Source organism: Chiloscyllium punctatum, chromosome 11 (genome assembly GCF_047496795.1).
Source record: "Chiloscyllium punctatum isolate Juve2018m chromosome 11, sChiPun1.3, whole genome shotgun sequence".
NCBI lineage: Eukaryota > Metazoa > Chordata > Chondrichthyes > Orectolobiformes > Hemiscylliidae > Chiloscyllium > Chiloscyllium punctatum.
The window spans coordinates 39,125,817-39,139,591 of NC_092749.1; the positions used below are offsets into that span (position 1 = coordinate 39,125,817).

The following is a 13,775-nucleotide window of genomic DNA, read 5'->3' on the forward strand; positions in this document are numbered from 1 at the left end:
CGTAAGACGTTAGCAGTGTAACGTTTCGACGTTCGAATAGTTACAACAGCTGGCCAGGTGTATCCGGGGAGGAGATGTCAGGTACCTGAGGTAGTTGATTCAGGTTAAGTTCTTTTGGGGACCAGGTTTGTTCGGTGGAGGTTGTGCTGAAGGCCAGCTGTAGTAGTGTTATCAAGAGAACAATCAATTTGTTTTTTTGGGGAGGAAACTAGGTTTACACGGGATGGTTTCCTCCAGATTGCGTTTAATTGGGGGTCAGCTATATCCAGGGGAGGTTGGCAGGACCTGGGATAGTTTTATCCAGAGGACGTTCTTGTGGGGTGGGGTGAAGAAGAATGAACGTGCTTGCGATGGCGATGGTATAGAGGAAATTTATTAGGATGTTGCCTGGATTGAAGTAGTTTAGCTATGAAGAAAGCCTGGAGGGCTCAGAAGGAACTGATTTAAGGTTTATAAGATTATGAAGAGTATGGGCAGGGAAAAATAAGCCTTCGTTCCCCTTAGTTGAAGGGTCAGTAACAAGGGAACATAATGTTAAGATAACAAACAGGAGATTGAGATGATTTTAGGATTTGTTTTACCAAGATTAATGGAAATCTTGGAGGGTAGTTGAGGTGGGCAAATTCACAACCTTTCAAATATACTTGAAATGTCATTTAAGGAAAGGCTGTGGGCCAGGTGTTAAAAAGTGAGTCTTGTGTAGATTTATAAGAATTTTGTTTTGTTGGTGCAAATCAATAGGCTGTAGGGCTTCTTCTGCAGTGCATGATGGTATGATGTGTTGAATGCCAGCATTACCTGGGATAACTGTATCCTGGGGGGGGGGGGCAGAGGCCTGAGGACATACTGGCACACACAGTTAAAACCCTTTATCAGCACTGCTATTGATGAGGGGAACACATATTATGAAAATAAAAATATATTGTTCAGGTGGCATTGCTAGCAAATAAAAATTATAAATGTTAAAATGGTGTTGCTTGGCTTGCTGTTTCCTATTATTGTTAATTGAGTTACTTCAGTAACTTTTGGAGAAGTTACATTACTGCATTAGACACACAGACATTTTCCGCATAGGTGGTGGTCATTTGGACATTTAACCTTGTAGATTAAAAATCTACTATTTAAATTTATTGCTTAGGGTTTTTAAAAATCTGAATTTCAATTAGAATTAGTAAAGGAGCTTTAAAAGTTAGACTGTGTCTGTAAAAAGTGTCTCCAGCTTCAGATGTGAGTAAATTGTAGCCCATTGAAACTCAAAGTAAATTGGAAGTTTAGGACATGGTTAGGATTGTTGTTTAGAACTTTAACTCTTATGGTCAGAACATAGAGAACTTTAAGTGTTTCATTTTCAAAACTAGATCCCAAAAGCATTTTTTGTTACATCTCTTGAATGTGAACACCAAATAAAAATAAGTACATGTAACCGGTCCTAATACCGTTTTAGCTTGGTCTAAAATGTTTAGCTATTTGTAATCTCAGTAACCCACATTAGGACAAAGACAGTGTCAGACATTCAGAGCAGGTTGTTCTGGCACCTTCAGATGGATCTTCAGCCTGAGGGGCTACTTCTAACCTCAGCCAGCATTTCTTACTGCAATGCTTGGGTGGGGAAGGTGTTGGTTCTCGTGTTCTGTTCCTCAGCAGTGTGATATTGGTCAATAATTTGTAATTAAATGAAACATTTTCCTATAAGGATTTATACTGGGCTGCTGGAGACACCCAGAACAGGCCCCTTCCCTTCTCTCTGCGGAGGTGCACTAAGACCCGGGAGATAACTTCCACCTGAGCTGGATTGTTGCCGGAAGTGAGCGCAGGGGGCCGTGGAGGATGGTTTGTGAGAAATGTGAGTGAGGGCCGGGGGCCGGGGTCTCGGGTCTCACTGAGGGCTGGGGCTGTGGGTCGGGGACACTCCCCCACCCCGCGGCTCTGGCTGCTCCTTTCCCGGGTTCAGCGGAATGTCTGGGCTTTCTCACGGTTAATCGCCATTTTGTCGCCCATTTTCCCCCTCTCCTCCCCCCCCCCCCCCCCCAGCGCACCCTTTCCCCCCCCCCCCCCCCCAACCTCGGAGCCCCCGTCTCCCCGCCCCCCCCGAAGCCTCCCTCCACCCCCCCTCCCCGCCCCCCCCCCCTCCCCAGCGTCCCCCCCGCGCGCCCCCCCCTCCCTCTCTCCCCCCCCTCTCCCCCCCCCCCCGCGACCCCACCTTCTCCTGCCCCCCTTTTTTCCCTCCTTCCCCCCCCCTCTCCTCCTCCTCCCCCCCCCTCCTCCTCCTCCCCCCCCCCCTCCTCCTCCTCCCCCCCCTCCTCCTCCTCCCCCCCTCTCCTCCTTCCCCCCCCCCTCTCCTCCTTCCCCCCCCCCTCTCCTCCTTCCCCCCCCCTCTCCTCCTTCCCCCCCCCTCTCCTCCTTCCTCCCCCCCTCTCCTCCTTCCCCCCCCCCTCTCCTCCTTCCCCCCCCCCCCTCTCCTCCTTCCCCCCCCCCCTCTCCTCCTTCCCCCCCCCCTCTCCTCCTTCCCCCCCCCCCTCTCCTCCTTCCCCCCCCCCCTCTCCTCCTTCCCCCCCCCCCCTCTCCTCCTTCCCCCCCCCCCTCTCCTCCTTCCCTCCCCCCCCCCCCTCTCCTCCTTCCCCCCCCCCCCCTCCTCCTTCCCCCCCCCCCCTCCCCCCCCCCCCCCCCCCCTCTCCTCCTTCCCCCCCCCCCCCCTCCTCCTTCCCCCCCCACCCCATCTCTTCTCTCCCCCCGTCTTTCTCTCTTTCCTCCCCCCATCTGACAGTAAAGGTGTTGCAGGGATCTTATGGGGGGTTTTCATTGAAAGTTCTTGACAGTTAATATATCTATAGCGTAGTAAATTAAAATAATGTAATTCAACCCCTTTCTGTTTTCCCCTTTGGGTTTATTCAAGTTATTGCTTATTGTTTTATTCTTATAGGTGAAAAGAAGCTGGGAAGAGTTATTACACCAGACACTTGGAAAGATGGATCAAGAAACACGATGGGTACTAATCCATTGCTACTTGGCTGCACATGGATTTAAATTTTTTTTATACTCATTTAGAGCATGTAATTCTAATTTAAGTTGTAATGCATTTACACAGAAAGCGGTGGCCGCAAGATCAATGAAAACAAAGCATTAACTTCTAAAAAAGCAAGGTTGGTATAACACTAGATTTTCAAAGATAATGTTGACTATGCACATGAATTTCGGTAGGTACATGCAAAATTCCAGGAGTCACACTGAGTGGTTATTCTTATGTTTTAAGCTTGCACGTTGAGATTTTCTGATTGCTCTTGTGATTAGCAGCTTAATAACTTAATCATTATCATCTTTCAGCAGACATTGCTGGGTAAAAGTTAGGAATTTGGATTTTGAGTGAATTGTAGGTTAATGGCAGTGATCCAGCTTCTAGGTTGACTGAGGTTAGCAAGCAGCATGGTCTAAAATTTGGACCAGGGATCTCTGTTCTATAGATTGCTACTGTGTTTGATTAGAATATATTTATTTGTATGTTTTATTTGAATTATGATTTTAAGAAACATTGTGCATTGAACATTTTCATATCAATATAATTCGTAGAGGGTTGCATCTTGCAAAACTGTTAAAGATTTTTAAATTTTAATCTAATCACATAGTTATAAAGCATGGAAACCAGACTTGTTTGTTTGTTCCAACACGTCCACAACAACCAGGTATCCTGAATTAATCTAGTCCCATTTGCCAGCATTTGGCCCATAGCCCTCAACCCTTCCTGTTCATAATCCCATCCAGTTTTTTTAAATGTTGTAATTGTACCAGCCTCCTCCACTTCCTCTAGCAGCTCATTCCATGCCCACCCCTCTGCATGAAAAAGTTACCCCAAAGGTCCCTTTTTAAATCTTTTCCCTCTCACCTTAAACCTGTGCCCTCTAATTTTGGACTTCCCCACTCTGTTGATTTGAATAGTTTGTATATGGAATGATAAACAATTTCTTAAGTCTCCTTTCCGTCATGAAATGTACATTTCTTCAAAATTGTTTGTGGTTAACGTTTTTTTGATTTGTAAGATCCTCTCAATGTTTCAGCATTCACAGTATACATTTCATCTGTTATCCAAAGGTGTGACATAAAGTTCCACAAGTACGTTGTGCCACCCATTTTTATCTCTCTACAACCTCTCTTGACCACCTGCACTACTGTTTCAGAGAATTGAGGAATTATTGCAGAGCAGAAGGAGGTCATTCAACCCATTGTGTCTGCACTGGTCCTCCAAGATAGCATTTTACTGACTACCTATCCAATATCCTAGATAAACTGCACTTCTTAAATTTTGAAAGGACGGAAGTGTGGTAAATGTTTGGTTTTCTTGCCTCTGATTCAATCCCTATCACTACTCTCCATCTTGGCACGCTGAAATGAACTTCTGAAATCACGTGCATTCCATCATAAAGTCAATGTAATATCTGTCTCTGCTTCTGCTTCAACCACCTGCTATTGAGCTTCTGTAGACCTACCAAGCTCCAATAATACTGCATTCCTACAACTTTGACCTTGTATATTTGCCATTTCTCACTGTTAATAGCACTTCCATTTGTCACCTGAGGCTTTAACCTGTGGAATTATTTTCCAAAGTATCTTTGTCTCTCATTTTTAAAATCTATCTTAACATCCTGTTGACCGAGCTTTTTGACTTCCTCCTTGATATCTCCTTTTGGTTTAGTGTCAGTTTTTGATCTAAATGCATTCTGTGAACTACCTTGGCATGTTTACTTAATTTACACAGTATACAAAGCAAACCTATTGTTTTAGATTTCCCAAAATATAAGCCCACTATAATTGCTACTTTTTTAAAAAGGGCAGTCTCCCAAAACTATCAACATGCATTTATATCGTGCCTTCAACATGGTAAAATGCTCCAAGTTGTTTCAGAATAGCATTATCAAACAAAATATAACACCGTGATACATATAGAGAAATTAGGACAAACATCAGATTTGTGACCAATGTAAATTTCCAGAAGAATTCTAGAACATGGGGCCATGGAGCTAAGATCACAGTTAACAACTGGAGTAAAACAATTAAAATTGGGGAATTGCAAGAGGCTGGCACTGAAGGAATGTAGATATCTCAGCACTGAGGGGCTGGAAGATGTTACAGAGAAAATGGGTTGAGGCCATGGAAGGATTTGAAAACAGCATTGAACTTCTGTTTATCAAATTATTGCTGAACTGTCAGCCATTATAAGTCAGTGAGCACAGGGTGTCAGGTGCACAAGACTTTGTGAAGGAGGATATGGGCAGCAGAATTTTGGATGAGTTGAGGTTTTTAGATGTTGATGCTAACCAGGAGAATATCCCAGGAGAAGACAGGAGTAATATCCCAAAAATTAAAGGGTGTCACGGGGCTGAGTTGAGTATGGTTGCCATTACGAAAGAGATAGTGCTAGAAAAGTTAAAAAGTCTTAAAATTGATAAATCTCCTGGCCCCGATGGGATACACCCTAGAGTTCTGAGAGAGGTTGCTGAGGAAATAGCAGAGGCATTGGTTGAGATCTTTCAAGAGTCACTGGAGTCAGGAAAGGTCCCGGACGATTGGAAGATGGCTGTAGTAACCCCCTTGTTCAAGAAAGGATCAAGGCAAAAGATGGAAAATTATAGGCCAATCAGCTTAACCTCGGTTGTTGGTAAAATTCTAGAATCCATCATTAAGGATGAGGTTTCTAAATTCTTGGAAGAGCAGAGTCTGATTAGAACAAGTCAACATGGATTTAGTAAAGGGAGGTCATGCCTGACAAACCTGTTGGAATTTTTTGAAGAGGTAACAAGTAGGTTAGACCAGGGGAACCCAGTGGATGTGGTCTATCTGGACTTTCAAAAGGCCTTTGATAAGGTGCCACACGGGAGACTGCTGAGCAAGGTGAGGGCCCATGGTGTTCGAGGTGAGCTGCTGGGATGGATTGAGGATTGGCTATCTAACAGAAGGCAGAGAGTTGGGATAAAAGGTTCTTTTTCAGAATGGCAGCCGGTGACGAGCGGTGTCCCGCAGGGTTCGGTGCTGGGGCCACAGCTGTTCGCATTATATATTAATGATTTGGATGAGGGAACCGGGGGCATTCTAGCGAAGTTTGCCGATGATACAAAGTTAGGTAGACAGGCAGGTAGTACTGAGGAAGTGGGGAGGCTACAGAAGGATCTCGACAGGTTGGGAGAGTGGTCCAGGAAATGGCTGATGGAATTTAACGTGAGCAAGTGCGAGGTCTTGCACTTTGGCAAAAAGAATATAGGAATGGACTACTTTCTAAATGGTGAGAAACTTAATAAAGCCAAAGCACAAAGGGATCTGGGAGTGCTAGTCGAGGATTCTCTAAAGGTAAACATGCAGGTTGAGTCTGTGATTAAGAAAGCGAATGCAATGTTGTCTCTTATCTCAAGAGGGTTGGAATATAAAAGCAGAGATGTACTACTAAGACTTTATAAAGCTCTGGTTAGGCCCCATTTGGAGTACTGTGTCCAGTTTTGGTCCCCACACCTCAGGAAGGACATACTGGCACTGGAACGTGTCCAGCGGAGATTCACACGGATGATCCCTGGAATGACAGGTCTAGCATATGAGGAACGGCTGAGGATACTGGGATTGTATTCGTTGGAGTTTAGAAGATTAAGGGGAGATCTAATAGAGACGTACAAAATAATGCATGGCTTTGAAAAGGTGGATGCTAGAAAATTGTTTCTGTTAGGCGAGGAGACTAGGACCCGTGGACACAGCCTTAGAATTAGAGGGGGTCATTTCAGAACGGAAATGCGGAGACATTTCTTCAGCCAGAGAGTGGTGGGCCTGTGGAATTCATTGCCACGGAGTGCAGTGGAAGCCGGGACGCTAAATGTCTTCAAGGCCGAGATTGATAGGTTCTTGTTGTCTAGAGGAATTAAGGGCTACGGGGAGAACGCTGGCAAGTGGAGCTGAAATGCGCATCAGCCATGATTGAATGGCGGAGTGGACTCGATGGGCCGAATGGCCTTGCTTCCACTCCTATGTCTTATGGTCTTAATACAGAAGTAGTTGAATATGCAGTTCACAGAGCGCCAAACAAGGGCTTCAGTAGCAGATCAGTGGAGGCAGAGAGTGATGTTGAAGTTTAGTGGTTTTGGTGAGCGGGAGAATGTCAAATCAGAAGAATATCAATTCATGGTCAAGTTGGGCACATTCAGCCTGAGATAGTGGCCAGGCAGGACAAACTTGGTGATTCAAGAGTGGATTTTATGATGAGGGCCACAGACAATGGCTTGGTCTTCCTGATGTAATTTGGGTGCAATATCTGCTGATTTTTAAAACTTTTTATTTGGAAGCATAGAAAATGCAGCAAGAAAGATTCTGCAGCAAAGATGGTGGTTGCCAAAACCTATCTTGAGAATTAATGGTGTAGCCCAGTGTTAATAGCTTTTATTTCAGTCAAAATTTGTTGAATATTCTCACTCATAAATTCTTAATTTCCTCAGGTAAGAAAAGGTATTGGCCAGAACTTTCCACAAATTAATGCTGATTTCCTTTCACTATGGAGTGCCTGTCTCTTTATTAGCTCAATGTTTGGGATCCTTTCTGTTGTAGATAAGTCTGAAAGAGTTAAGAGGAGTATGATGAGCATCATGTTCTGTGATGATGTCATGCGTACTTACTATAAGCAGAACAGCTTGGAATTTCGAAGGAATGAGATCTAACCCTGAGCCACCTCAATGTAGTGATGTTTATCATGTCAATGTAACCTAATTGCTAATCTGCAATAAACTATATCTTGTTAATTACAAGAGAGACTTCTAGTTAGACCAGGCAGTGATGTCCCTCTACCACACTAGCCCTGTAGCTTCCTGCACTTAATGAATGGCAGCAACCTAAAGCATAAACAGCAGTTCATACGCTATCGTGAGTTGGCATGCCTATATAATACCTCTAACAGTGAATGCTCAACAGATATTAGGCTGTTTCCTAGTTTGTCCTTATTTTCCTTTTTGAAGACTGGTATTGCTTTATCTGTTTTAAATCTTGGACAAACTCTTGTTTGCATTACTGAAGAATACTTTACTTTTGTGAAGGCATAAATCAAAATTAATATTTGGTCTTTCACAACCAGCAACCACTATTCACTTTTTCGTAGCCATTTACTGCAAGCAAAATAAGCTTGATACTACATTTACCATTTAAAGTGTATTCAAATCTCTTGGCTAATTTCTTAGTTTTCTTTATATGTTCTTGTATATATTTTGTTCCATTATAATTTTATTGTCAATATCAATCCTTGTTTACTCTTCTTCTTCCCTGGTAGTACATGCTTGTTCTGTATCCCATGAAGTATTCCTGAACTTCTACATTTACGCATCTTCAATGCCTATTTTACAGGATTGTCCAGTCTTCTGAACCTTTTCATTCCTTCAAATCTGCTTTTCCTAAGTCCAGTTAAATGACAATCTAACAGAATTATTTGGTCTTTTTAGATTTGATCCCTATGGAAAGAGCAGATTTTCAGTATGCCGTATCTGTAAAAGCGCAGTTCACCAGGCCGGTTCTAATTATTGTCAAGGATGTGCGTACAAAAAAGGTATGTATTGATCACTTTTTGTTTTAATTATTTTACATGGGGAAAACCACATTTAAACATATTTTAATGGAGGTTGCCTGGGGACATCGACAACACTGACAACTTCAACAATAGGTATGAAACTAGCTGTGCAGTGTTGACAAAGCTTTCAGTAAAATATTAGACAATGAATGAAATGTCCGCCATCTTCCTCAACCAAGGGTTCCCCACCACCATGTTTCACAGAGCTCTCAGTAACTTCCCTGGCACTGAGAGGCAGCAGTGCTAACTACTGAGCCTCTGTGCCACTGTGATACCCTTGGGTCTATTTACCCAGTTAACTTTATTTCTGGTTTCATACCTATTTAATTGGCTTGAAGTCTAAGATTGTTTGTGTTTGGGGTATGTCGCTTTCAAACCTGATGTTAAATTCAATGTATTATTTCCCAGATGGTATTTTGCTCTGACAAATTACACAATATTACAGAACGCTAGCATTCCCCCTAAACTATTCCACATGTTGATCCAATAAATTGTTACACAAAGCATTTTACCAACTCTTCTTTTGGAGCATATTTGCATATTAGTTTGTCCCGGTCAATATGAAGGTTAACCTCTCCCACAAATATCAGTGTTTTGGTCAGAACGTTATACAACAAGTTATTGGAGCTTATAAATGTGCCCACCACGGTGTTCTAAGTTTTTTTCAATTCCTAATTTTCACTAATTATGATTCTACTTGATGATTTTCTGAGGTCAGATCCTGTCTTGCTGCCTTTGTCATCTATTTTAAACAGAGCTACCTTTTCATTGCTGTTTCACTATCTCTCCAAGGTACTGTTTATGATGGAATATTTATTTCCGGCCTTCCTTCACCTTGTAACTGAGTTTCTGTAGTAATGCTTAAATCTAAATCATTTGTTTATTTATGTCGCAAATTCATTTTCTTATTGCAGATTGTGGGCATAGATTTAACTTAGTGATTGAAAGGAAATAAAGCAAATCCTTCTTGGGGAAATGGCGGTGGAAAGGGAAAAGAACAAATAGGAGTGCAGTGGGTAGGACTGACTAGATTTCTCTTTGAAACTGGTGGTTCAAATTCGACAGAGGGACATGGAGAAAGAGTTAATTTGTGCAAAGGTGAGTAACTTGAGTCAGGGTACAGGTCAGCCATGATGTAATTGAGTGATGGAGTTGGCTTGAAATGCAAAATGTTCAGTTTTGTTCCTGTGTTTCTATTTCATTTGTTGTCTGAGTATTTCTATTCCTATTTATTTCATACAGTCTTCTAGAATTGGTCTAGGGTCCTTCCCAAAATGCCCCCTTTTCTGTTCTCCCCACAGATGCTACGTGATTTATTTGCATCCAGCACTTCCCATATCTGCAGTGTTTGTTTGTTTTTAACCTTAATCAACTGAAACCTCAAATGTTTGTACAGTAACGCAATTTTTCTTTTGTTACAGGCATCTGTGCAATGTGTGGCAAAAAAATCCTGGATACTAAAAACTACAAGCAGACATCTGTCTAACTTCATTTCAGAGATGCTGCTGGATATATTGGTTATCATGGAAACTTATGACCAATATAGCCGTGAGCATGTTCATAACTATATGTTATGAGCCTGTCTGGGGTTCTATACCTGCATATTTCAAAAGTAGAAGACTGTCAATTAAACAAAACTTCTCAACTAAGTCTATTTGTTCATTAACATTTATTAGAATGTATATTTTAAGAAGTGCAGTGCTGTCACTACAGCTTGGCAGGTGATAACACATTGTAGCTCCACAACTTCACTTCAATCGCCTGAGCTGGAAACAGCAATAAGTGATAGCAGTGAAGTGAAGAGTGCATGACGTCCTATGAGTTCTGTCCACTGCAATAAATGTAAAAATTCCTGTCAGCAAATACTCTGAAAATGGAGAAAATAATTGGAGAAGTAGGAAGACACAATGTACACGTTTTACTGGAAGAAGTAGAAATGGTCTAATATCGGTGACTACACTTTGGGAATTTCTGGATAGAATTTTTCTTGCTGTTTTGCTATCTTGATTTTACTCTGTTTTAGACTGCTGAGATAAATTAAAATTTCTGTAATTTGTGCTTTTGCATTGCTAAAATGAATATATTTAGTTAATTATAGAATTTGTGTGATTTTGTAATCTTTGGGTTTTCTTTAACTTATGTAAGTAATGATTGGGCATAAACCGTATATGGAGAAAAACGATAATATCTATTGGATTTACTAATTCAATAAAACTTTGTACTTGGATTGTTCTAATTGCCCTTAATAATTTTAAAGATAACCTCCTACATCAATAGTTATCTATTAAATCTATAACTTTAAAAATCCTGTATGCTCCAAGTTTGCTAGGGTGGTTTAAAATTTGGGTTTTCCTCTGGTTATGTTCTGCTTTCTGTACCTCTTCAGCTCTGCTCAGAAGCACTTCAGTTAACTGTTTAGTATTGTTTTGGACATCATTGTTAAAATCTTTGTCAATAGTGTCTAGCACTATCCACTTATAAATAAGTTGCCACTAAATGGTTTTTGGCAAAGTTCTATTCATTCTGCAGCAATTGCTGGAAAAGCTCATCAGGTCTGGCAGCATCTGTGAAGAGAAATCAGAGTTAACAGAGGAAGGGTCACTTGACTCAAACCGTTAACTCTGATTTCTCTCCACAGATGCTGCCAGACCTGCTGAACCTTTCCAGCAGGTTCTGTTTTGGTTTCTGATTTACAGCAGTTCTTTTGGTTTTTATATTCATTCTCAATTTTTCTTATCTTTAATCTCACTATGTTAACACGTTTATTTGTAAACATTGGGTTCCCTAGGCGTCTTTCTATCTTCATGTCAGTGCTTTGCTTAATTCATTTTCAGTTTTGTGGTGATACTGCGCCCTTTCTTTCAGACTGCACGCTGTGTTCTCTTTTGAATAATCTTCAGTGGGCAAAGGAAGTTTTTTGTTTCTTTCAGTTGTTCAAAGATTATGATTGATTCTGAATTGACTACAGATGTAAAGCATTGTGTGATTCTGAAGTAGCCCTTTAGGAGACCTCAGATTCCAGCTTGAATTCCATCTTGTCACAAGGAAACATGCACTTTCTCTTCTCACTTTGGGCAATGCTTTGTCGATACTGTAACCCTGTGTGGTTGATTTTCAGATCAATATGATGTGGTTTGGTCTTGGCATTTGCTACAGAGACTTGTGTCCTGTGACGCATGCAGTAGACCCCATTGTTCACAACCCAATTCTGTGCATTCCTCTCTGATAACTTATGTAGTCAGGTCCTATTTGAAATTGGCCCCTATACAAGTGATTGTATTAACCACGTAAACTGTAGGTACATGCACTACCTCTGCTGATAGTGACACATACCCCCTGTTTTACGTTGGCTCTTCACTGTTCCCTACAGCCACAAGCTGCAATCTTTGCCTTCTATGCGAAGTGCCCACTCTGAAGCAATAATTGCTACCTCACACTGCAGACTGACCGCTGAGCAACTAAGGAGATGACTTGCTGTTGACTAGTTGAGTGTAATTGGGTCCAGGGGCACATCATGCCTTTGCCAGTATAGCTTGTATTACTGCAGTTGTAGCAGTTCCAGTGAAAATGGCGAGAAGAGACATAGCTGTGAAACCTGTGTGCTCAGCTGGAATGGAGGCAGAGAGCCAAAGTTGCCAAATACATGCCTGGATTAACAGTTGAGTTCTTGAATTGGGCAGAAGTTAATTGGTAAGGAGGTGTTGCTTCTTGTGAGGAGGCTAATTAATGAAATGCAAATACAGGCAAAAAGGCTTCTGGTGATCTAACCATCTAAGGTAAGAGGACTTAATGGTGAAAGTTTATATCAAAGACGAGAAGCTGATCTTTGGACTCCTATCCATTTAACATCATTATGGTTGCCGATATTATTTTCAGCATCTTGGTGGGGACTGGTGCAGAATCACCTCAGTCTCTAAACATTTCTTATAACCCCATGTGAATGTTCACTGTTTGTGAGTGAAGCCTATATTGAATCAGACTATTCAGCTGTGAAGAGCATCACAGTTAAGTCAGATGCTGACGTCCAACAACATCTGTACATATACTATTTACAATAGCAAATTACTGAATGGTGGGGAATATTTTCCTCTTTCTTGTATAGGGTACAAGGTCACTTGTAGCACACTTTGCGGAATCTGGTAGAATCTGGTTATGTGACTAGTATATCCAGATGGATTTATTATCCCAAATCTGAGTGAGTTCAAGTCGCATCACAATAGGTGAAAGTTTAAATTGATTAGTCAAATAAATAAATAAAATTCAAAACCCACAAATCTCCAACAGCTTCACTCTTTAAAACTTCTGGCAATCTAGTCAATTATTTAAGTCAGGGTGATCAATATTGACCTTGCAATTGATACTGGCATTTTATAAAGGAATTTCTAAACAAATCATCATTTTGGTTAAGATTAGATTTTTCCTATCACCAAATTAGTTAACATACTGAAGGGGGAAAGAGGAGGGTGGTGGAATTGCCCCAAGTTATTATGGAAATAATGTTCGAAGTAACCACAAGATGGCAGTCTGTCCCTGGAATGCCTCTTTCAGGCGATATGATATGGAGGTGCCAGTGTTGGACTAGGGTGGACAAAGTTAAAAATCACACAACACCAGGTTAGAGTCCAACAGGTTTATTTGGAAGCACTAGCTTTTGGAGCGCTGCTCCTTCAGGGGATTGTGGAGTATAAGATTGTAGGATACAGAATTTATAGCATAAGTTTACAGTATGATGTAACTGAAATTATATATTGGAAAAGACCTGGATTGTTTAAGTCTCTCATCTTTTAGAATGGGCATATTGGTTTCAGTTCTTTCATATGTAAATTCCAGGACTTTCTTGAAGTTACATTCTCAAGTGAACTTTAATAGGTGCCATGTTGGCCCAGATAATGCATTGAAGATGTAATGTGCCCTGTGTGAGGCTGGCTGTGCCCCAATATTCAGACTGATTCTAATCTAAACAAGAGATCTACAGAATGTTACATGGATTCATGTAGTTTTTTTAGCAAAACAAAATGTAATTCTGCAAGTATAAATTCCTCCCACAAACGTGTGTGTGTGTGTCGGGGGCGGGGGGCTGGGGGGGAGGTGTTGGAGAGAAAGTGAGAATGTCACGCGGTAGAAGTGTGGGAGTGAGTGTGTGTGGTGCACTGGGGTCACCTGTAGTGTGCCATGAACCCATGGTCCCAGTCGAGGTCAT

The 13,775-nt window shown here is 41.7% G+C and overlaps 1 protein-coding gene across 2 annotated transcripts; it reads left to right on the forward strand.

Annotated features, from left to right (window-relative positions):
- The first annotated feature begins 3 nt into the window (after positions 1-3).
- On the forward strand, positions 4-10,802 carry cript (cysteine-rich PDZ-binding protein). Of its 2 annotated transcripts, XM_072580657.1 has the most exons (6): positions 4-90; positions 1,694-1,843; positions 2,921-2,986; positions 3,086-3,140; positions 8,451-8,554; positions 9,997-10,802. In XM_072580657.1, the coding sequence occupies exons 2-6, from the start codon at positions 1,828-1,830 to the stop codon at positions 10,059-10,061; spliced, it is 306 nt and encodes a 101-aa protein (XP_072436758.1). In that variant the 5' UTR covers positions 4-90; positions 1,694-1,827; the 3' UTR covers positions 10,062-10,802. The 2 variants fall into 2 exon arrangements, with proteins under 2 accessions (XP_072436758.1, XP_072436757.1); XM_072580656.1 differs by lacking the exons at positions 4-90; positions 1,694-1,843 and adding an exon at positions 1,850-1,974.
- Positions 10,803-13,775: the final 2,973 nt, after the last annotated feature.

Coding starts and splice junctions, on each gene's coding strand:
- cript (XM_072580656.1), top strand. Junction 2,987..3,085: donor TGGATCAAGAAACACGATGG/GTACTAATCCAT, acceptor GCATTTACACAG/AAAGCGGTGGCCGCAAGATC. Junction 8,555..9,996: donor AGGATGTGCGTACAAAAAAG/GTATGTATTGAT, acceptor CTTTTGTTACAG/GCATCTGTGCAATGTGTGGC.